The sequence below is a fragment of the Pteropus vampyrus genome, unplaced genomic scaffold (genome assembly GCF_000151845.1).
Source record: "Pteropus vampyrus isolate Shadow unplaced genomic scaffold, Pvam_2.0 Scaffold95, whole genome shotgun sequence".
NCBI classification, from domain to species: domain Eukaryota; kingdom Metazoa; phylum Chordata; class Mammalia; order Chiroptera; family Pteropodidae; genus Pteropus; species Pteropus vampyrus.
This window is the reverse complement of record NW_011888876.1, coordinates 4021949-4047782: the sequence shown is the minus strand read 5'-3', so window position 1 is coordinate 4047782 and position 25834 is coordinate 4021949. Positions and strand designations below refer to the sequence as shown.

The 25834-nt window shown below is 35.5% G+C and overlaps 1 protein-coding gene across 5 annotated transcripts in view; it reads right to left on the bottom strand.

Annotated features, from left to right (window-relative positions):
* Positions 1-25834, bottom strand: part of SCAI (suppressor of cancer cell invasion) — a 115225-nt gene that overhangs the window by 14712 nt on the left and 74679 nt on the right. For all 5 annotated transcript variants that reach the window (XR_896104.2, XM_011364291.2, XM_011364293.2 and 2 more), the window contains 11 exons: positions 22172-22267; positions 21523-21609; positions 20325-20423; positions 14877-14973; positions 13348-13446; positions 13037-13189; positions 11716-11817; positions 11348-11449; positions 10520-10598; positions 8655-8754; positions 7227-7308 (listed from right to left, as the gene is read on the bottom strand). Coding sequence is in view for 4 of the 5 variants with exons in the window: in XM_011364291.2 (XP_011362593.1) it covers positions 7227-7308; positions 8655-8754; positions 10520-10598; positions 11348-11449; positions 11716-11817; positions 13037-13189; positions 13348-13446; positions 14877-14973; positions 20325-20423; positions 21523-21609; positions 22172-22267 (1096 nt within the window). In the remaining variant the exon portion in view is untranslated. The remainder of the gene's footprint in view (positions 1-7226; positions 7309-8654; positions 8755-10519; positions 10599-11347; positions 11450-11715; positions 11818-13036; positions 13190-13347; positions 13447-14876; positions 14974-20324; positions 20424-21522; positions 21610-22171; positions 22268-25834) is intronic.

Genomic DNA, 25834 nt, shown 5'->3' with positions numbered 1-25834 from the left:
TATATGTAAGAAAAATTATGGCAATTGTATGTAAATGGAATATATATTGAAGAAATTTTAACTTGTTATTGCTCATACTTGATTGCTATTGATTTTTGTATAGTCATCCCATATCTACTTCATTGAATTTGTATTCATATTAATAGTCTTTCCGCAATTCCTTTGGATTTTCTAAATGTGAAATCATATCTATAATTAATGACTTTTCTTTCTTTCCAGTATTTATACCTTTTACTAGTCTGAATAGCATTTTTTATTATTTCGGGAACATTACAAAATTCTGGTCAGGACTAAAACAACATTAATCACAATGATAATGAAGGCATTCTCTTTTTCTTGCTCATTTTAATTAAGAATATTTTAAAATGTTTCTCACTCTAAGTATAGAGTTGGCTATTTAATATAGAAGTTCTTCATCATATGCTAATTTTTTTTCCTCATTAAGAACAGGTACTAAATGTTATTAGATTCTACAAAATGACTGTTGAGAAACGCATGTGATTTTTCTTATTTATCCTATTGACATAGTATACAATACTAATTTATTTTCATATACTTAACCTTCATGCATAATTCAGAAAAACTCTTTTGGTATATTATTCTATTAACAGGTCTATTTACCAGTATTTTATCAAATGTTTTCTAATCCATAATGATAAACTAATCTGAGGTGGCGTTTTCTTTATGCTCTTTTTATCTTGAAATAGTGTTATCACAATAATTCTTATCACTTACTGAGTGCTAACTACTTTCCAAGGACTATCCCAGGCTGCTTAGATCCTACCTGCCCTGTAATCTTAACAATCTTGTAAAATCAGTGTTGCCGACCTATCTTACAGAGAAGGAAAGAGGCTTAGAAAAGGCCAAGCACATTTTCAAGGTCATATGAGTCTTGTGGTCAAATTGCTATAGGATGGCTTGGACAGTCCAATCTTTTTCATTGCTCTGGAATTGTGTATTTGATCCTAAAAGTTTAAAAATATTTTTGGTGAACTCAAAAGGACTAGAACCTTTTCTGTGGGAAAGAGGAGATTAACCATGATCACGTTCCTCTATTTCATATCCTGTCACTGGACTTTTCAGACTTCCTCTTATGGCCATTAGATTTTCTCTTCCAGGAATTATCTGAGACTTTAAACAGTCTTACAACTTTAAAACAGTACACATGTCTTTTTTAAAGATCTTTTTTCTTCAACAAATACTCATCAAACCTATGGACTAGACACTGTTCTAGGTGCTAGGAATACAGCAGTAAACAGAATAGATTAAAAAAAAAAAAACCCTGTCTTCCTGGAGCTGACATTTAGATGAGGGTGGAGGTGGCAGATAGAGACCCACAGTAAAAAAAATAAAGACGTTAAAAGAAGTAACAAGTGCTACACACTGGAAAACAGCACAGAGTACTGTTAACCGCACAGGCTTTACAGATTGTGTTTAAATCTTAATTCAGTATATGTGACCTTGGGCAAATTACTTATCTTTTCTGTGCATTGGTCTTATTAGTGAAATGGGAATAAAGGTGACACATTGCATTGTGGGACGATTAAATGTGTTAATATGTGTAAAGTGCTTAGAGCAGCACATAGCACGATATAGAAGCTAACTGTTACGGTTAAGAAAAATGAAGAAAGGTGGATAAAGAGTGCTAGGGAGACGACATATAATTTTCAAGAGGGCAATTATGGAAGACCCTATGAAGAGGCTTCAGGTGATGAAACACAAGAATAATGCGGGTGTCTTTGGAAGAAGATTCAAGGCAGGAGGACCAGAACACAAAGATCCTAGCAGAAAACCGCCAGGTTCATCTGAGGAACAGCAAGGTCAGTGTGACTGAAGAGGGCTGAGTAACAGGGAGACCAGCAAGAGAGAGCAGAGACACACTCGAGGGGAGGGAGGAGGTGTGTGAGGTGGGAAAAACAAAGTCTTTTACTCTGAGTTCTGAGAAGAGGAGCCTTTGGAGATTCTGAGTAGAGCAGTGACACTATGTGACGTCCAGACACACTCTGCAGGGGCACGAGGGCAGAGGAGCGGAGACTGGTTAGGACACTACTGTGATGAGTCAGGGGATAAACAATGGAGGCAGCGCCCAGAGTGACGGAAGTGGAAGTGGTAAGATTCTGGATACATTCGTTAGAGCCAAGAGGATTTCCTGAAACGAATGTGGGGTGTGAGGGAAGGAGGAGTCAAGTATGAAACCAAGGATGTGGGCTGGGGAGACTGACTATAAAAGCATAATGGTAGTTAACTGATATGGGGAAAGAGAGAGGTGGAAGAAGCCTTGGAATTTCGTCTTGGGCATGTTAAGTTTGCGATCGCTATTTAAATGACTGATTAGAGATATGGAGCAGCTAGATTATATTGGAGTCTGGAGTGACAGAGAGAGGTCTGGGCTGGACACACAGATTCAGAAACTGTCAACATAGAAATAGTAATTAAAGTCATGAAACTACATGAGGGCATCAAGGCAGTAAGCTGTAGCCAGAAAGAAAGCGGAACAAGGATGGAGCCCAGGGGCACAGCAAAGATGAGGTCAGATTGGGGAGGAAGAAGCAGAAGCCACGACTGGGAAAACAAGATCATTTGACACAGGATCTCTTTTGCCCTGAGACAACTGAGCAACCTGAATTTAGGTTTTAAAGGCCTTCCCTGGAGAAGGGGACAGAAGTCAGAGCTCAGGGTTTGCCTAAAATGGGAGTCTAACAGAAAGCCAGCCCTGTTAAATTAGAATCCCAGGGCTATATACTTAGCGTAAGGTTGAACCAAAACCAAACTTCACACTTCCCTTCCCTCCACGAGGACTGCACAGGGGACTGACTGCAAGGAACATTTTCTTGGGGCTGAGCAGAGACAAACACACAAAACAAAATAGTTCCTGAGGGCTGTAACTCTAAGCCAGTCTTCTTGCATATTTGCAGCCCGTATTCATATCACCTAAGTAATCCCCCAAACAGAGTCCCCCAATGGGAATGCCTCCAGGTATCCATATGCAGACCCTCCCTGGATGAAAGGACCTTCATTCTAGGGCTCAGTGCATTTCCCATAAATAATTGTAAGGATAATGAAAAGAAACTAGTCAAAGATAATCAAGTGTACAAGGATACAAAAGTAGCAAAGGGTGTCTGTCTTTAAGCAGCAAAGGCAGATTTAGGTATAAGAATTATCAGATTATTAAATTTAAAGAGATAAAGAATATACTCGAAAACAGAAAATAGTAAACTATAAAAAGAGTGATGAATTATTTGAAAAAGAACCAACTAGAACTTCTAGAAATGAAAAGTACCACAACCAATATAAAACTCAATAAATGGGTTTAATATGGCAAGTTAGTCACAGCTGAAGAAAGAATTTATGAATTGAAAGACAGATGAGAAGAAATTATCCATCTCTCAACAAGAGAAACAAAAGGATGAAAAATAATAAAAGAGAGGTCAAGCGATGTGGAAGACAGTGAAAATGATATATATAAAAATCAGAGAACCAGAAGAGGATGAGAGGGAAGCTGAGACACAGCCAATATTTGAGGGGACAATGGCTGAGAATTTCCCGGCAATAATGAAACACTGCAACCTACCAATGCAAGCAGTCTAACCAGTCCCAGTAGGTTAACTACAAAGAAACAAAACCTAGACATATCACAGGGTAACTGCAGAATGCCAATGTCTTTCAAAGTAGCAAGAAAGAAACAAAATGAGTGAGGCTGAGTGGCACCACAGCTCTGACGTAATCTTGGTATGAGGGTGAATGCCTTAAGAGACTACCACAGCCTGCAGCCATCAGTCAAGTAGGATGAGGCTGTTGAGATAAATATGACTGTTCTAACAAATATGTAAGTCATGTTCACTGGCAGGGATCCAGCTCTGTCATCATTATTTAAGCACTCAAAATTTTTTCTTCCAAAGAAAAGAAAGCAGAACTAAAATAAGTGTTCGAAGTGACTGAGGGTTTTTTTTTTTTAAACTCCCACTAATACTTACGTTACTATAGATAAGGCCATTTCCGCTTGCCTGTTTCCTAGTGGAAATGTGAGAGCCACAACATGGGCCATGCTTGTCACTTAGATCCTCTAAAACTGACATGCTGACATGCTGTTAAAAAGGTGACAAACACTGGGGACAAAGAGAGATCCTATAAGGTCCCAGAGACTGAAATAATAATCTAGGGTTAGAATGCTTTGTACTTCTTAAGAAACGATGGAAGCCAGAATGCAAGGTGGCAAAGCCTCACAAATTCTGAAGAGAAATTTCTAATCTATGTTAAAACCATCATTAAAGTATGAGGGTAAATTAAAGACTCGCAGAAGTGCAAGACCCCAAATGTTTTACTTCATCTCCACCCTTTCTCAGGAAGCTACTATAGGAGACGCTGCACCAAAACGAGAGAGTCAAGTGTCCAAGAGGAAGACATAGGACTCAAGGAAACGGGGTCCAGTTTGGAAGAGACATGAAGAATCCCTAGAACAATGAAAAGAGATTCTGGGATGACAGCTGTGCAGCGTATGTGAAGCGCACCAGTTTAGAGGCTGTGAGCGATAACTGATCACGAAGATAAAATTAAGACTAATGCATCTGAACAATCTGAAAGAAGCTTCGGACAATCGGTGAGGAGATTTGGGTTGAATTAGTGATAAGTTCAGAAAAAAAAAGGAATAATAAATAGACAATTATTTGCTCCAGGAAAAGTAGAAAGTCGCATAGGAAAGAAAAAGTTGACTATGTGGCATAGCTGTTAAAAGCATTTTATAGTCGTAATAATATAAGCACTAAATAGTCAATGAATCTAAATTATGATATAAGTCTACAGTGTGGATAAAAGGATGAAAAGGAATAAATGTGAGTTGGGGCTAAGAAGAATAGAGCTAAATTTTTCTTTTATAATGGGATAGCAATACATAATGCCTAAAACTGAAAAATCAATAAATACCAATACCAGCATGTTATTTAGAAAAATGGTGGTTAAATACCAAAATAATCAGCTAAAAAAGATGTAAGTGGTGGCCTCTGGGAAGAGGCAAATAGAGGTAGAAATAGAGAGCAGGAAACGGCTGTTTTTAGTAACACCTGGTGGAACTTGACAACACACTGCAATTACACTGACTCCTGACCCCACCTCCCACCAGGTCGAGCAAATCAGAATCACGAGAGTTGGGGCCCCTGGTACAAGTGGTTTTGAAAAGGGTTCTGAATGTTTCTGATGTATAGAAAGAGTTGAGAACTACACCTTTACTATATGTATGAGTTACTTTCATAAAAATAAAAATGCACAACTTAAATGAAGAAATATACATCAATGTGTTGCTATGAAAAAGTATTTAGAAAACACATATATGTTCATAAAACATTCACATGTATGAAACATATAGCAAAGCAGACAACAAAGAAATAATATATGTCATCTAGGTCTCCCTTTTCATTAGAAGCTTATAAAATGGTAGTTTAAAACTTTTTACACATGCTTTGTGGGAAAAGTAAACATCAGACGCTTTCATATGTGAACAGAGAACTGCACGTGACGTAGAGGCATTAAATTGTACTAATTTTTAAAAAGACCAAATTGGTCTGTGCCATTCTCTGACCTGCCTACTGCATATGGGCACCCCATTTCATTTCTGAAGATCACTATATACTGGATAATTTAATTTTTTAGAGGACTGATAACCGCATGTACCATCAAAAGCAAGCAAGCAAACAAAAAATCCCCCTTTCTATTATTCCACTGTTATCTTGGGGTTCAGAATCTTAAAATCTAGAATTAAATCATGATACGTAATCAAGTAAAATACATTTCCAAGTACGCACAGTGGTGTTTTGAAAAGCAGCATCCAATGCTCATTCTACATTCAAAAAGCACTCTGGACATAGCAAGGACATATGATGAAAGATATTCTTGAGATTATAAAAGGTGGTATCAAATAATGTCCATTAAATTGAGAGAAATTACTAAAATACTCTAAATGCATGCTGGAGCTTATTAAGCAATACACCTGATCTGGTGTATCGACATACTCTATCACATCATTAAACTGTAGCAAATGATTCCTTTCCATTTACAAAGACATGGAATGCTTCTTTTGAATTCTGTGAAGATACAAATGCCTCGGCTCTTCCGGTATTATTAAGTTTAAATGAGATCATCAATAAAACTTTTCCTTCGGCAACCTCCCACCCACTCAAAAAGGTTAAAAGCAACAATAATATACACATGATTTAAGAAGGCATACGGCTAATTTTCCTAAAGATCAAAATCGTAATGTTAAACTTGACAAAATAGTGGGAAATATGCTAAAAAATTTGGAGTACGTTGGATGCTCTTGGAATTCAGAAACTAAACATGAAAATTTGAGGGAAAACATGCTTGGGGTCAGCCCTCTTGGCCACCAGATATTCCCATTCCTCTCCTGAAATAAACCTACCAAGGCCTGCTTCTCCATCTAATTATACAAACACTCACAACAGAAAGTTTTAATTGGCAGTTTTCATATGCAGATCCCAGCATATTTCTGAACATATTGTTCACTAATGAAATATTCCAACCACGTATGAAGGACTCCAAAAATTCTGTTTTTTACTTTCCTGTAAATTATTATAGTTTGAATTCTAATATCCTACTTTAAGGTGTTTTGCTGCTGGCATTCTTTATACAATCATTGAAAAACACTGCTTCAAAAGTAAAATATAAAACAAAGGATTTTCAAGTGAGATCCCTATTATTTATTTCAGCATCGAGGGCCATATTTTTTACTTACTGTCACGAATTTTAAAAAAATAAGTGCATCTAAAACAATGTATGTTGATAGTCAATGACTGTAATGGTATATAACATGGAATAGAAATTTCACTTAAATTACAGCACCTCAGTGTGTGAAAGGGGAAAAAGTCTAAAAACTAGAAAACAAAATTTGCCGACACACTTCTACCTCTATAAGAGAAAATTATTCTGAGTTATATAACAAAAATAAACCTTCCACCAGAGATCTTGGAAATCTTGAAATTTTTTTTCCTGCAGGAGGATTTATTATTTTCCACTGAGTGTCCATTCATGCGTTTTCTTCTTGTTTCTATTCATAGCACCAGATCCTGACTAGCATGCACAACCTCAAAAGAAAAGAAAGACTAAATACAAACTGTGTAAAATTAAATAAAATAAAGCAAAATAAAAAGGCACATGTTAAGACTGGTTACCTCGGGGGGTGCCATAACATAAAGGACAATAGTGCTCACGGAACTCACCTTATAGGCAACGCTATTGGATGAATCCACGATGATGAACAGGGGCTTCCTTGTGAAGGGATAGAGGTCTCCGGGATGGAGGCTGGGGAAACAACAGCGATGACAATAAATAACTGAACAACTCTATCAGCTAAATCTTAGAATCTTTATTCTTCAGTTTGGTCTGCTCGTGTCTCCTTTCTATCGTAGCACTGAGAGACAAAGATTAATTAAGCAAAAGACAAAAAACGTCTGTATTGATCAGAATAGACAAGTTAACAAGTTTTGACTGGAAAAAAAATTCAGAGATGGTTATTATTCAAGAATATTTGAGCCAAAGAGAAGTCTATATATTCAAAGATGGACTAAACATACAACCTAAAAATCAAAGAAGGCAGCAGCATTTGGGTATTTGTTTAGGATTTAAAAGCCTCTTTTAAAACATGTTTTGAAAACAAAGTTATAATAACACAACCAGATTTGTATTTCAATGAGTCTTTCAAAATCTATATCCATTTTAAAGATTTTTAATATGTCAAGCTACATTCTTAATATTGCAGACAGTAACAGGGGCTCCCCTTTTACTATTCTTTATGTTTCCTCTGGACATCTGCATCAGAATCAGCTGGGCGCTTCTTAAACATATAGACTCACTGGCCCACAGGAGACATACTGGCCCCAAAGGCTTAAGTCCAGTTACACGCATTGGAGAGGCATTGCTTAAGATGGTCACTGTTCGATGTGCATGTTCTATCCACAGCTTAGTAGGCAGTGTGTGTGTGTACGTATAAATATTGATGTAAACATAATTACAAATATATAAAACGATGTGTCAACAAGCAATAGCATCAAACCTCAACATATTTTAAATACAAGTTTCATTTACAACTAAAGTCAATGACAACGCCAACATATGGCTTGGGGGACTGTTAGCTATTATGTACATAATTTGAAATGTCTCCCTCTTTGCCCTCCCTTCCCCATTCTTTAATATAAAGTTAACAGTGTTATGTAAACTGCTATTAGAAATGCAGTTTCAAACAAGTGTGGTTTCCTTTAAAACCAGATTGTGGTTTCCTTTAAAACCAGAAATTTTAGAGCCAATAGTGGCCTAACCAGTGAATGTGTTATGTATCATGTCCTAACATTTACCTATGTATACATTTAGTCTCATCCAGTTTAAATGTAATTTTGTTCAGTGACATAGCTCTAGTAATTGAATAGTGCCTGACACATAATGGATACTCAACGAAATTAAAAGAAAAAAAAAAATCAGCCAAAAATTCTAAAATTCCTGAGATAGTCAGAGACTAATATTGCTGGAATCCAAATAAGTGTTAAGTAGCCTGAGAAAATATTTCTAGTACTAGAAAAAGTCCCCATTTCACTTAGTATTCTATAAGAGAGATCTATACTTTTTATAATAGGCGGAGACACTAGAATACTTACCAGTGCATTTCCTTGTGGGACTGATTTCGTTTGTGGATGGCATCTCCGTTTATAATATCTCGGTTACTATTAGTAAGTACCCCTCCAAAATCATATGGACCTGTGAAAACAAAGGAAAGAACCCTAGACTTCAATCGGAGAGTAACATTGATTTGACGTTCAAACACAAAGGTATTGTGTGACTCTCTTATTGATACAAGTGGAAGATAACCGTGAAACATTTAAATTATTTTAAAATTTAACATTCTCGTTTAATGCAGTCTTTAAATGATTTCAGCATGTTGCCTGTTTTCAACATTTAAAAAAAAATCATTTAATTATTCATCAGTTCTTCAAACAGAATATAATGAGAAACAAAACAAGAATCTACTGCATCCCATTATTCTGGGTAATAAAAGGGACAGAGATCTGGGATGCTCAAAATGATCGTTACATTTCAAACAAAATTAAAGTCTCCGGTTTAACAAAAGTACTTAAGAAATTGGAGAACAAAGGTCTAATAATTTTTTTTTAATTAAAATCTTTTTCAGAGTTGACATACCATATCATATCAGTTTCAGGTGTACAACATAGTGATTAGACACTAGTAATTTCTTAAGTATAAATATTAAGTGAGCCACTAATTGTAAAATTTAGGAAAAATCTGGAATGAAACTTGAAAATTCTCACTGACAAAAACTTTATTTTTAAGAAAAAAATTGCCAAATTTCTGTGTGTAAAAAAATCCATTATGATCACTGTTATATCAATTACTGTAGTTCCAGTTTGGAAGTTAGCCTTTTCCCACTGGTCATATCAGTTAAATTCTTGTCTAAATGGAGTAGCAACGGTAACATGTTAGAAATAATCTCTGAAAGGACAATTCAGTTAATACCTATTGCAGTACTACTGTACTTTGAAAAAAGTAAAACAAGAGGTCCATATGGTATTTGTAAATAAAATTATTCACTTTACTACGAAAAAATTGAAGTAGTCTGATTTCACATCACTTTTAATGTTGTGTTATATTTTATCACTTAAAAAATCACTGCAATGAAAAGACTTCGAGATTCATTTTGTTTTGTTTTATTTTGATTTTAACACTTAAAGAGGATCTGCAGGTCATGCAAGGAAGATGGCAGGGACATGCATTGTATAAAGGAATGCAAATTTCAACAAACAGATGAGGAGGAAAATGTTAAGGATGTTAAGAAATTTTTTTTTTTGTCCAGACAAAGATTTAATTGCCTAATTTATATCCCAGTTACTCACCTATTGGGACCAATTTCATATATTCTGGACAGTTTTAGGTTTTTATTCTGAAACAGCATCCCAATATTCTACAGGTTGAATCCATAAAAACCAAAGAAAGGACAGAAAATACCCATGACAAGGACTTGAACTTTCACAGTTACAAAAGTGTACTGATTTCTACAAAGACTTTCAGCCACCACAAAACCCTGACCGGATTTGCTAATGCACTAAAGGCTCAGAAAATGATGTTAAGTAGATCATTAGGCTTCGTTATTCCATATACGCATACATATACATATATACATATATATACACATATACATATATATACACATATATACATATATGTATATATGTATATGTATGCGTGTGTGTGTGTGTGATTTTGGCAAATCTGAGATTGAGATAGTACGTGAATTTGCTGATGATTTGTGGGCTTCAATGTATAAATTTCAGCAAATACAATAGACTGGGGTATCTATAGGACTGCCAATTCAACAAATAGATCAGGTTTCAAATTTGGAAGCCTCTCTAAAAAGCTTGAGATGGTCTGCGGGCTGTGGGCCATCGTCTTGTAGAAAATAAAGAGAATTCAAGCCCTGCTTACAACAAGGAGCATTCCTTTATTGTACCTTCACTATCAGAACGACCTGTGGGGAAAACGCCAGTGGCTGACAGGTAAATCAGAAGCACGCTATTGGCAGGCAGCTCCTGAAATTGAAAAAAATCACATATACAAAACAACAAACGGGGAAAACAGTTTTATTTAAAGCTCATGACATTCTGAAGTTGTGGGGAAAACAAAAACCTAATTTAACATATTACTGTTTTCTCTATGGGAAGAGTCACTCTTGCTGGTTCCAACTTTTAACTATCGACGCAGCAAATTATTAATCTATGATCTATAACTATTAATCTATGATCTATAACTATTGCCAAAAGTTTTTAAGATATTCTCTGCTTTAAAAACCACATCATTTAGAGTATGTTCTCTGAAAAACTTGAAACAGAGAGATGTAAAGATCCTGACTATAGGTCTAAAAGACAAACTCCCATCTGTGCCTTTCTCTATATAAACCTTGCAGGGAATTTGTTACTTTTCAAGCTCTTTCAATGACCAAAATGTTTCCCTGAGCTGCCTGAATATATAACAGGCCTACGCAACCTGCTCCTTTTTTTCTTTTGTTCTGCATTGACTCTTATTCCTACAGCAGTTTAGCAATAAAAACTTGAGGGAAGGAATTAAGCAACAGTCTCATTAACTAATGGGAAAGAAGATTCATAGCATCATAAGCAATTTCCATTCTGAAAATAGCTCCGATTAGGATATTTGGAAAGCAGTTTTAATTTCGCATGTGACCTAAATTCTTGACTCAAATATTTAAAGAGAAGAGTGACTCTTAGATTCCACTTAGGGCGCACTTTCCCCATAAAGTAAAACGTACTGGATCATAATATACCTTAAAAGATGCTGCTAAGAATGTGTATAGTTGGCTGAAGGTGGGTTTGTAGAGCAGATACTTGTGGGGGTTTTCCCGCCTGGTCGGCTTGTCGGCTGATTCCTGTATTTACACACAGAAAACAATACACATACAGGCTGTATTTGACAGGTGAATCATCAATGCCAACTTTTACAACCCTCTCTTATCAAATATCTTTTTTCCTCAATGTTACTATTATCGTGCTTATTTACTTCTCCTGTGTCTCGTCAAGACAGTTCATTATTTGCCCTCAGCATTTGTTGAATAACAGCATTGAATAATAGCATTCCACATGAAGCAGAAGCAGCAAAAGTGTTACCAAAACTGCAAGTGTCGGAAGATGATACCTGCATTCCTGGCTTATTCATCTGGGAGGCTAAATTCATTGGCTCCCTTTCCAGGGCTTGTAACATCCGGAACATGTCCACGGTTAGCTCACTGAACTTAACCTGCAAGGAAAACAAACCTGACTATTAACGCAGTACGCAGACCCAGACGTCTTTAATCTTATTATTACTCTTGACCTTGATGTGTACTTAATGACATTGGATATTTTATTGTCCAGTGTTTTACTTTATTTTTATTTCTTTAGTTTTTATTTTCCAGCATTTTATTATGAGAGATTTCAAGACAGAACACTGAAAGAATTATATAGACATCTAGATCCTGTAACATTAATGTTTTTCTGTATTTGCTTTATCACACATCTATCTCTTCACACTTCTATCAACCCATCGATTTCCTCAGGTGTTTTTAAAAACAAGTAAAAGTAGTCATGAAAACACAGAGACCTGTATCAGGTCCTATAAAATGTGTTAACTTTTGGCAAACAGTCAAGCTGATTGATGTATGTGGCCATGGCCCATATTTTACAACCTCATTATACTTTGGCACTATATGGTGATTAAGACTGTATCTTTTTCAATTTTGAATCACACTTCTATAAAACTTCAGGTTAGCAATGTTTTATTTAAGATGTTTTAATTCAGAAATTTGCAAATTAATGTTTGTAAGAGTCAAAATTGGAGCAGTACTAGAAGAGTTAACAATAACAGAAATAATAGACGTTAAGGGAACTTGTACAAATAATGTATACAGAAAAATGTATTCGCTGGTGACTCTTCTAATATCCCATAATTTCTAGTAAGTTCCATTTCTAGTACATTAAATCATCATCATGGGACTACTCTCTTATGAAAAAATATTTGAAATTTGCTTTTGACAAATGTACTTAAACATAATCCCTCCTCTCCTTTTTGCCTGATTATAGATGTAATATACAGATTTAGAAAGTTGTGAAAAGAAAATTAAAGTCACCTACAATTCTGCTATTCAGAGATAAACCTTTTATGATATTGGTGAATTTATTCCTAGTCTTTTTCCTGTGCATATATGTATATAGACACTTTAACATATATAATTCTGATTCATAGTTCCGTAACAAGTTTATTTTCAAGTACCATGAGTATCTTCCTCTGTGATTAAAAATTCTTTCTCGACTATTTAAATGTCTGTAATATAGTCCATATATAGACACGGCAGAGTTTAATTAACCATTTCCTCATGGATGGATGTTAGGCTATTTACAAGGAAATAATAGTTCTGTAATAATCAAAAGCACTATTTTTCAAAGTGGATTTTAAGCATAATGCCTGCACGATTCTTTACCTGGTTGTTACAATTACCAATAATGAGTGCGTCGGCCAGGGACAACTGCCCCACAATCATGCCCTGTTCTAGCAGTGGAGCTCCTGTTTCGGCAAGGCGATTAGATGTGATGACAATGGTGTTGTCATCATTCAGTACCATGACGGGGTCCGCCTATAGAAGAAAAGCAGTAAGTAGTGATGGCCCAGACGAAATGTCAGTATAGTAAGTTATTCCTCCTTCTTGACACCTAAAAACAGTAAAAATATCTATCACACGGACATGTATCTATCCATACTTATTTATGACAACCTTCCTTGTCAGGCACTGACCTCGATGAAAGCGGCCACTTCTTGAAGCACCAGGTTCCATTCCACTTGATCTTCAGTATTAAAGCGGTGAGTATAATCTTCAATTTCATCAGACAATTCCTGATTTTAAGGTATCACAAAGAAAATGATTATAGGGAATAAAAACCCCTATAAAAACAGATGGCTATATTGTACCACATAGTTAAGAACTTTATTATCAATATACAGTCCTGATTACAACCAAAAACGAAGAATGAAAACTACATGGATTTATTTCAAAATCAAAAACTCCAGAATGATACACATCAGTAAGATCTTCACAGACCCAGGGCGACCCATACCTACTCAGTGCCACATTGGCAATGAATTTATTTATTTTTTATTTTTTAAAATTAATTAATTTTTTATGGTGACATTGGTTAACGAAATCTGGTAAGTTTCAGCTGTACATTTTAACAGTAAGGCATATATATATATATATATATATATATATATATATATATATTTACACTGTGTGTTCACCTCCCATAGTTAGATTTCTTTCTGTCACCACATATTTGACCCCTTTTATGCTATCTATCCCCTCCCGCTACCAGGTAACTACAATCTATAGTCCATATCCATGAGTCTCTGTTTGCCCTGTTCATTTGTTGCTTTTAGGTTTATATCCCACATATAAGTGAAATCATGTGATTTTCCAACTTTTTTCTGTCTGTCTTATTTCACTTAGCATGATGATCTTGAGGCCCATCCATGTTGTCAAAATGGCAGTATGTCATCTCTTCTGGCAATGAATTTATGAATAGAAAACTCTTGATGGTAAAACCTCAAATTTTTAACATTAAAAAAATGAATACGGTCTAGTTAATTTTCTTTGGATTTACATCATACTTCTTTTTTGGAAGGGGGAACAGTCTTAATAGTAAGTGGGAGTGGAGGAAGACAGAAGAGGACTTATCAAAAGTAGTATATTTGAGAACCAAAATTAAGAAGTGTGCCACTGAAACCATGAACTGAGTACAGGGTGCAGCCAGAATGGAGTACATTCTAAAATCAGCACAGATATTAATGAAATCTGTACAGATATTAAGTGGAACTCGAATGCTGTTAACTCTTAATTACCAGAGTTAATGAAGGACAGAGTGATGCTGACATACTAAATGGATGAAAAAACCAAAACACATTCACAATCCCTTTGTAAAACATTGTACACTTTTTCTTGCCCTACCATTTCAATTATTTTCTCTTAAACTAAATATGTTAATTTTTGTTTGCATTTCCTAACCGTCCATTGATGAGCGGTGAAATGCAGAACACGCTGAAGGGACACAAGCACAGAATCAAGAGCGTTATCTCTGATTAGTGTGTGCTTGCAATAAGAAGAGATGGAAAATTTTTTTTATCATTACCCTTGTTGGAGGCTACCATACTTTGAATGTTGTAGTGATTTAGATATACCCCAAATCATTTTAACCTTAAATCTATTGTTAAAAAACATTAGCCATATACAATTAGAGGTTAGGATTTAAATTATTTTAAAGTACATTTACCTTCACCAGATCCTTTACGACGTCCATTTTGTTGAGAAGAAGACAGACGACTATAAATCTTGCATAGTATCGTAGCTTCTTAACCACCAACTCAGGCCTATAGTAGATAAATGGGAAAATATTCATTAGATTACAAAAGAAAACATGCTTTTTGATTTTTCTAACTTTCCTATACCTTTTATATTTGTTTGATCCTATTCTGCAGTTATAAACATTTCTGCATATAACCTATAGTCTTTTAACACATTTCTTACTGATTCATTACATTGTTCATCCATAATTCATTCATTCAACAAATATCTATTGAAAACTTAGATGTATCGGGCACTATGTTAGATGCTAGAAATAGAGTGATTTAAAAAAAATGATAGACACAGTCTCTCGTTCACAGATCTTACAAAGTATTTCAAATGTAGAGGAGACAGATAAATACTTAAAACCCAGTGGAATAAATATATTGATAGGAGAGAGTAAAGATGCTATCAGACACTAGATGTTGAGAGAAGGCTTCCTAGGGAGAGTAACGTTTAAGACTGTAAGAAAGAGTAGGAGACAACACGCAGAAAAAGACAAGGTGAAAAGAGTTCCAGGAAGAACATTGTTTTTGAAATCTTATTGTTCTGATATTAATATAATACAGCCAGTTTTCTTATGCTTAGTGTTTATTTTTATGCCTTATCTTTTTCTATCTCTCTACTATCAAGTACCTGTGTCTCTTTAACATATCTTTTGTAGACAGCATATGGTTAGGTCTCACCGTTTTTTTACATCTTGCTTTTTTTTATCCACTTTGATCATCTCTGCCTCATACACTCAGGTCCCCAACCATTTACATCTAATCTCATAGGTGCTTTGGCTGGGTCTGCGCCCACTTTGCTATTTGTTTTCCATTTTCCTATTCTGTGTTTGTGTTCCTCTATTGCTCCTTTTTTGCTTTCTTTTCAGTTAATCTAATGTATTTTAGTGTACCATTTTATAACGTTTTGGCTTCTATTAGTATCGCGAGGAGTGGCAGTTCGCGATACTTATTAAAGGCTATTTACAATCGATATTGCACCTTTTCATACCTGACCTTTATATTTATCCCTTATCAATTCAAACCTGACACTTCCAATTTCCACTTCCTGCTTTCCGCATCCTACATTACAAATATAACAACCTTAGAGCAGTATTGTTTGTATATGTTTGACACTCTTCATAATAAATTTTAAAAAATTCTACTTTAATCATGAGTTATTTAGAAATGTGTCTACTAACTGACAAATTTGTTGATTTTGTTACATTCTTAATTTTTAATGGAATGGCACCACAGTTAGATAACATATACTTGAAATAATGAAATCTGTTTTGTGGCAAGTATAAGTCAATTTCACATAAATTTCACAAATTTTCATATAAGTGTGAAAATAATGTGCATTCGCTTATTGCTGTGTGGAGCTTTATGCACACTGGAACAAATTTTTAATTATGTTATTCAAATCATCTTATAATTTTTCATCTTCTTGACATATAATTTGTTAAACATGGTGTATTAAAAATTTCCATGTATATTAGATGACTTATCAATTTCTCCATGAAAATATGCTACTTTTTGCTTTACTATAATGCTACATAATTGAGTATTCACAAGTGTAGAAATTTTATGTTTTCTGGAGTTGTTCCTTTTATCATTATGAAGTAAACCTCTATCCCTAGTAATAACTTTCTCCCTTAAATATAAATGTACACATAAACATTGCAGAATTTCTTCCTCTTAGTATCTGTCTCATTTCTCTTTTTCTGTGTACATTTTATCTCTGGAGGGTCTCCTATAAACAGTGTATTTTGCTGGATTTAAGAAAAACTGGATTTTTTTAAGAAAAGGCATACTGATAATCTCTGACTTTTACCTAGGAAGTTTATATGTCACTTTCATATACTATGATTACCAATGCACTTGGACTTGTTTCTACTTTATTATTTTGTGCTAATTATACTTTTTTTAGCATATATTATTTTCCCACCTTTTATCGTGATAATGATACTTTTATTATTCAGTTTCCTCACCTTCTTCTACCTGTGTTGAAGTTACACAGTCTCGTGTTCTTTTAAAATATTTTTCTTAATATTTTAATAAGCAAACTACTTACTCTAAGCTTCTTCTGAACAATAAATGAATATTATCAGTAGGGTTTAGAGCTTTTTCTTCTTTCATGTTATAGTTATTTAGGATTTGGCCCCATTTTATCTTACTAGCCTCAATTAGCCATTATTACAATGATTATCTTATGAAGCCTGTGCCTTTTTAGGAAACAAAGGGATAATTTTTTCTCACCAATCCTTGTTTATCACCCCTTCCTTCTAGTTTCCACTTTCCTCTTCCTGAAGGAATCCTTATTAGCTCTTTTACATCACTAAAACAACCAGCCCTCGAAAGGTGGTCTGCCACAGCACTGGTCATCAGGCTAACGAATTGGAAATTCTTCTTAGTTTCTTGACGGCTAACCTGTCCATTGAAAGGGATGGTTGATCTATCTTACCCAGAATTTCTAGGTATTTTGGAGGTAGTATTTTAGATTACCTATCCTACCACATTGTCAGAAGTGGAATTCAAAATAGAAAGAAAATTTGGAGGATGTCCATTCACACCTGAAATATCAACAAGACAATTCTTTAATTTTTCATAAAATATAAAATAGGTTCTATGACTCTATATCATAGATTATACAACTATGTATAGATTATACAAACATATGTTGAACCAGAGATTGGCAAAGTCTCTTTACATGGCCAGACAGTAAACATTTTTAGCTCTGCAGGCCACTTACAGTGTCTGTAGCATATTTATCTTTTCTTTTTCCATAACTCTTTAAAACTATAAAAATGGTTCTAAGCTACCATGCAGCACAAAAATGGGCCATAATTTGCCAAACCCTGTATTAAATAAACATACAGAAGTGGTGGATGCGTTGTTTTGGAAACCACTGTGTTGGAATGCAGCAAAGCACAGAAATAGTAAGTCATGGCTCCCTCCTCGCCCACAAGAGGCTGCCCCAGTCCAGCCTGAAACCCCAAACCCATAGCCTACAGCCTATGCCTGACTCCACATCAAACTGCAGAAGGAAAGGCCCTCCTGTGAGCCTCACGGGAAAGGTCCAGGTCAAATCTTCCACATAAATACCGCTACTAGGAAGTACCCACGTGAATCTTCGACTTTGGATGCTCGTTTCCCACTATAACAAAACTTCAGTGCTGTCGACGCTAGAGCACGCGTCATGACTCCCTTGACAAAGTTCTTCTGGCACTTGGACTGCAGCTCTGACCATCCTGCCAGGCCCACTGCTCAGAAGGCATTGACTCTACACGTTTGCCTGAGAAACTGTTTTCCCAGGGGGCTAACGCAGCATCTCCCCGCATCCTCTGTGTGCCCAGAAACTTCACCTTCTGCATATCTAACTGACCAGGGTCAGCTTCAGCCATTTACAACAGCTAAGGTTTGCAGGTCCTAGGACAAGTGATTATGTGGTGACATCTCCTCTGTTAAACTGGACAGGCCCGTGGGATGAAACATTCGGAGAGCTGTCTATGCTTAATAACAGTCACCTTGGTAATGGCTGGAATGTACCATTCCTCCTGGCTTTGACACAATCCTTAGGCACTGAGACAGTGCAGAGAGAACTTGCCCCTTTGAAGAGAGATTTTTGCCTTTTAAAGCAACTGTGAAATACTGGAACACTTTCTTACTTAGTTTTCATCTCCTGGCTGCTGATTTTAGGAGTTGTGGCCAACTGCTGCCTTGACTGGCCCCCTTGCCCTATGTGAACTAAGAAGCGAACAACCTACCAACTGAACAAAGTCCTTCCAGAGAACAAGGTGAAGATTTTGCACACTGGATGGTCCTTGGATTCTAATTTAGTGTCTTTAGGGCAAAAGATTTTGTTGTCTTGATCCCAAATAAGCCTACCTCTGCCCTGGCCCTGCTCTAGGAGGCAGCACAGGAAAACAATTCATATTTAGTATTTGCTATTAGGATAGAAAATTTCACAAATCTGATTATTGGGTTTTAAGCCAAAGGGCCTAAGGCCAATTTTCCTTTTGGCAAATTAGAAAAGTGAATTATACAAGTATTTTATGATCGCTTAAAATAGTTCTTCGTATTATATTTACTTTTCATACTGATAAAATGTCACATAGCCTTAGCCCTTTTGCATGGTTTTAGATACACAATTTATCTCACCAAGAATTCAGACATATAGTACAACATGAATGCCAAAAAAAAAAGCGGCGGGGCGGCGAGTAGAGTTGAAGGAAACATACCTGTAGTGAATACATCTCAGGCAAACCATAAGAAGAGCTGAATGAATAGTAATTGATGCTCCTTCTAACAGAAGAATGAAGTAAAGTGATGGCAAAAAGACTAAGGGAAAATAATTCAGCATCTACATAACTCACTGCATCAAGCTAACGCCTCTTAACAAGTCTGAACAAGATTTGCTAGCGTGTGAAGGGGACTGACAAGAGCGAGCCTTTTGAAAAAATGTTCCCGTTAGCTGGAAAGCTTCTGACAGCCAACCACAAAGTGTTCTCCAGAAAAACAAGCCAAAACTATGTTTCCTTCTATCGCTAAGAGGATATAAACTTTTCACGACGTAACAACTGTGAGTTGTGTTTCTGGGGCTAGAGAGAACATTCAAATCTTCTAGGCCTGAACGTTCTCTTCCAACGATTCTTGGAATGCTGGCAATAAAGATTCTCCAGCAGAGTCCTGGCTGCTCCTACAATTCTTGTCTCATCTGGAACGGATAACATCACCATCTACCTGTACCCCAAATATGGCTGTGACTCCCATGAGAAGATAATAATGGAAAAGAGCAAACCTGTACACTTTCTTTTCTTTTTCTTCTCTACTCCAAGCATCTACCACACTGCCAGATATATTGTAAGTACTCGATAGGTAATGTTGATAATGAATAAATTCTACAGGGTTTTTTTCCCTAATGGTGGAACTATACCACGGCACAACAGTATTGGGTTTATAAAGAAAAATCAAACAGTATTAGCACCTTTTCTTCATTCCTACACGACAGCTGTCAACAGGATTCTGAATGTATATGAAATAAGAACACACAGGCTAAAAAGAACCAAGGTTATCAGCTAAACGTCACTGGAGTGTTCTTTTCAATGAAACTTTGTGTGACCCCAATCTCTCATACAGACATCATCCATCCCTCTTTTGTGCTCTGACTGTACCCTGGTATTGTGCCACCTGTTACAACATCTATAACATTTATTACTATTAGGGAACATACCTCGGTATGCTTAAGAAGGCCTGGTACATAGCAGGCACTGCATAAAGTCCATGAAATGAATAAAAGTTATCAACAGATGTGTGCTGTTCTGCATAATTTTCACACAAACTAAAAGTTTTTAGTGTTTGATTTCCCTCTCTTTGAAAACATAGGTGCATACCTGTCCTCTTTATTGACTTGAGAATAATACGATCTCTGTCTGATTGCAGAATAGAAGGAGAAAGCCTCATTCAGATAGCTGGTCTCAGATGTGCGTAGGCTGTAAGAAAAAAATATCTTTAAATGTGACAGTATTTCAAACTCTTTACCATGATAAATACTTGTTTCATTATTCCTCTATTCCTCCACATGAGAGGAAGAGAATGGCTGTCCTAAATTTGAATCAGCAAGGCAATATTCATAATCACTCTTAAAATGTGTAAAAATAATAATAATGATAATAAAAAAAATACCTCCCCACTGCTCCCAAGCCTTTTTGGATGGCAATCCCAAGTACATATTATTCTCTTTCTTAAAACAGACTCTCCATAGTTTTCCACTCAGTTAAATCTGTCTACACAGGACAAGTGCATACACAGTCACTTATCCTTTGGTTCGTTTCCTTAGATTTTTCAGGACTCCGAAATGGGACTAGCCCGTATTAATCTTCTGAGGATGCTGATGAATTAGGTTGTTTAACATTTCTAGTTTTGCGAAGGACTTCTTAGGAAAATATTCTACCCAAGAGGGTGCTTTTAATGGTGGGAATTTCGGGTGGCATGCCAAAAGACAGAAAGAGGAAGGAATCTTCCAGCTTATTAAATTACAAATGGTCCGAGCCTTTTTACCGGTATACCTGATATTACTTCATGATAATGAGATTTAAATTTCTAAAAGTTCTCTTCTTGACTCAGGGTGGGACTATATAGATGTTACTGCTCTAAAGATACAATCAGAAGTATCCTTATCTACTTCAATTAACTTTTTAGACATATCCTACAAGTATGAGTTTTAAAGTATCCTTCTGAAAACCATTCTTTCAAGCACATAAGTTATGATTTGTCTCCGTATAGTATCGAAATTTATGGAAAGCCATTAAGAACTATAAATTCATTTCTCTAAAACCAAGATCATACTCATATAAGTTATAAATAAATCTGACCAAATGAACTCTTGGACGGTGAACTTTTGAAGCAAATAATGTTGCTTTCATTATGAAAGTTCCTAATGCTGTCTTGATCAATATGATCTGAACTGTTAGGGTTTCATTTGTAACTTCTCAGTTTTCCCACCTACCACGGAAGTATATTATGCATACTTTTGCATGCTATGTTTAAATCAGGACAATGCTTTATTTTTCCCATATGCAATTCACTTACTAATAATGGTAGTATAGCTGCCCAATCTTAGAAGCAATTTCCCCTATTTGCCACCGCTTCAAGCCATACCGATTATCCAAGACTTGTCTGTTTTACATAGGAAATAAGAAAATAGAAATAAGAGACTATAAATTTCAAAAATAACCAAATCAGTAAATTTAATAGGATAAAATACCACCCAATTCAGCATGAAATTTTAAATTCATGAATTCAAATTCATGAATTTTTCATGAAATTTCAAAAGACTCATTCGATTAAATTCAAAAAGCATTTATTAAATGTCTATTTAAAGTAAGTTAAAATATAAAAAGAAACTTTGAGTTATGTTCATGAAAATTACAAGCAACTCCCGCCCCCTTCCAAATAGCCTTGGCCAATAAACAATACTGACTTCAGAACTGAAACCATGAATCAGCCAATCTATAATAGAATTAATCAGAACCATTTCAGATATAACATTGTCTTTAAAAATCAGATAAGAACATTACATTTTAAAGCCTTAAATAAATAAGAAAAAATCAATTTGTTTTCATTTGGGTCATGAAGATAAAATTTATTAGCATGCACCAAGAAATAAAAAGTAATAAAGGCCAAAACTGACTAACGTAAAACGGACCGTCGCTCTCCCTTAATTAAAGAATTCCTTTACCGATGCTGCTGCTGGAACTTCCAGAGTTTGGTGTAAACATCAAAAGTTCTTCCAAAATAGGACTGCCACTGCTTCTGCCCATATTGTGGCAAATCCCTGCAAGAACAAATACACATACATTAATTTTAAATCTCTTACGCTATTTGAAAACTAAGTCTTGTGATGGTACGAGCTGGATAAATTTAAAACATCTGCATTCAGGGTTTCTTTTTTGAAAAAGTTATAATGTGGGGGGCACACTCTCTCCTATGCTTCCGCTACTACCTCTGACAGCTCATCCTTGGTCTCCTTTGTAGAGACCTCTCTCATGGTATCTAGCATCCTCTTCCATCTTCCCAGGTGATCTTATTCATTCTCACTTATATACTGATAACTTCTAAACGTTTATCTTCGGCTGAGAATTCAGCACTTGGAAAACACTGCTCTAGGGAATCTGGAAGTAAACGTCCAGGAGGTATTGTTCGCAACTACTCTGTTCCCTCCCTATAGGTGAAATTAGACATCCCTGTCCTTGAGCCTGATAACTATGATACATCCCTCAGAGACAAATACTCCCCTACCGTCCCAACACTGGGACTGGCCACAGAAGCTGCCTTGGCAAATGATATACAATTGTAAATTATCTACACAAGGTCTGAGAAGATTTTTAAAAATATTACGTGGGTCAGTGTTTTCACTTTCCCTCTGACCTAAGACCAAGACAGGGCTGCTCCTCAGCCTGTAGCACAGCGTAAAACACATCTAATGGAGCCTCAGAACTGCAGATGATTTGTATCGAACATGGGAGCTAGAAGTAAATCTCTATTGTAATAAGGCACTAAAATTTTGGAGTGGTTACCGCAGCCTCATTTAGAAAAAACCAGGACAGAAACTGGTACCAGGAGTGGGTTACTGTCATAACAAACACATCACATATGTGAGACTGGGATTGAGCGGCAATTAACTGTTACTGAAGACTACAAAAATGAAGAACTGCATCTGCTGGCAATAACTTGGAAAGTAGATACTATGACCAATGAACTTGTGACTTTAGACAAAGAAGCCAGGAGATAGTATGCTACTAGCCTTGGATGCTGTTAGCTGTACTCAACAAAATATGAGAAAGAAATGAACTCAGAAAAGAACTAGCTGCAAGCAGGGTGGAAAAGGAGAAGAGAAAATCCACAAATTCCAGAACTTTCAGGACTGAAAGATACAACAGTTTCTAATGTATAAGTGTAAAAAAAAATTTGAGAAATGCTAGCTATAAATACCACTTAAGACTGACTCTCGTCCTCAGAACAAAATCCCTTCATGAAAGACTGAATATATATAGGAGACAGGTCCCAAATACATTCTTTCAGGAGAACAAAACATCACAGAAAAGAATCTAAGAATTTGGCTGTCTCGTAAAATTCTGATAAGTTTAAGATATCCATAATAAAGTTTAAAAGAGAGAAAGAGGCATGTCTCAAAAATCGTGGATATGGCTATTGGTACATGGAAGTTTAAGCTGACAACCAAACAGAGTCAACTAAATCTTGTGATAGTTATAACGCCAATGTCATTTGTTTTACAAAGGGACAATAATCGTTCATTGATTAGTGTGGTACACTTCTTATTCCAGTCTGTGACTTGTCTTTCATTCTTATGTTTAGTGTTTTTTCTTTTTAAAGAAATTCATCTTATACGATAATAATCTTTTAAAAGATTTAAAGTATTGGCTTTCAAATTTAACTCTTTAATGTAACCAAAATTGAGTTTCACATATGTGTAACAAATTCTAATTGAACGATTTAAATATATGTATATTATAATACATTTTATATACACACACACACACACACACACACACACACACACACACACACACACATCCTTCTGGATAATATAGTAGAATTGGAATTGCAGCCATCAATTTTCCCTTATGTTTGTGTCTCAGCTCTTGGTTTTCTTCCATTGGTTGGTTTGTCAGTTTCCTCATTAACATCCTGTTAATTGCTATAGCTTTATCAGTCTGGCATATTTCTTCTTTTTCAGGAGTGCCTTGGCTATTCTTGGCTCCTTGTACTTGCCTATGAATTTTAAAATAGCTTATGAAAGTTCTAAAAATAAAATTCTAATAGCAGAGTTCTAACGAGGACTGAACGAACCCGAAGATCCATTTGGTGAGTTAACATTTTAAAAAATAATTTTTCATGTCAATAGTATCTCATTCCATTTATGTTGAAAGCACTGTGTCGCTAAATAAATTTTATAACTTTTTCCATAAAGGTCTAATATTCCTTGGTTCACATTATCGCAAGGTCTCATATTTTTATTGCTTTTGTGAAAGGTATCTTTTTATTTATTTATTTTTAGGAAATAAGCAACACATTTATTAAACTCCTCAGGAAGTTTAGGAAATTTTTAGGAAATAAGCAACACACTTATTTATTACTCCTCAGGAAAAGCATGATGAAATAATAATAATTCGATACATTTAATTTTGAAAATGTGGTGTATAAAAATAAAGATCAACACATCTATTTTTAAAGTTATGTCTTTAAAATGTTTTCTTATGGTGGAATGTTTTAAACATACAAAACTGGAGAAGAGTAAAATGAACTCCCATGTAACACCAGCTTCACAGATTATGAACTTAGGGTCAATCCCTTCCATGTGGGGTTGGCCAGGTAAATGACAGTGTTTTGTTTTGGGGCTCCCTACTCTTTGCCATCAGTTCAATTGTCTACTTCTGTGCTAATACCACTTCGTCTAAATCAGTGCCCCTACAATCACCATGAGTACTTTTTTCAATTAAGAAAAGAAATGCAGACTGCACTTCAGAATGATCCCTATAACCCAAATGTCTACCAAACTACTTAAAATAGAGAAAACAAATGTTTGGTAGTAAAAGGAAAGACTTTTAAAATATAAATTCTCTCATTTCAACTAAGTCCAACTTTCAAGTATAAAAGAAATCATTTATTTACCTTACATAATAAGCTGGTTATCTTGGTAAATGCTACAAATTTACAGAAATTTGAGGCAGTATTTTATGTGATTCGGTTTTGGGAAAAGGGATGTATATCCTTCCGGATTTTATATATGCGCAGCATTTGTGTATGTGGGCACGGTATTTGTCTTGTTTTATAATGTAAATTTTTTTTCACTTATTATATCATTAAGATTTTCTCACGTTAATGCATGTGCCACCCTATGTATAATACACATACATGTTCGAGATTGACAGAAAGAGACCATACACGCACACATACAAACCTGCTATATAACTTTTATTTACTTAGTGAAGGAAACATAATGTCATGGAAATGAGATAGCTATAGAGCAGAAACAAATGCAGCTTATATTTGTGTAGCTTTTCTCTTGCCCCAGTGGGGTATCATGCTATGGATGGCACGTGCCCTGCAGTTAGGCAAGGCATATTGTGAAGACACGGGATGAAAGAAAACCTGGTTACTATATATAATTCTATCAAGTGCTAAGTATTATGGAGGCCAGAGAAAGTAGTATGAAATATGATCTGTACAATAAATAAGCTTATTGTTTAGTTAAATAGAAAAGACTAACATATATACAGAAAAAAAAAGAGGAAAAAAATAGCACAAAAGTATAACCTATATGGTACTGAGTAAAAGTAATAGAAGAGTATAGAAAAGAGATACACTGGGGCTTACATAG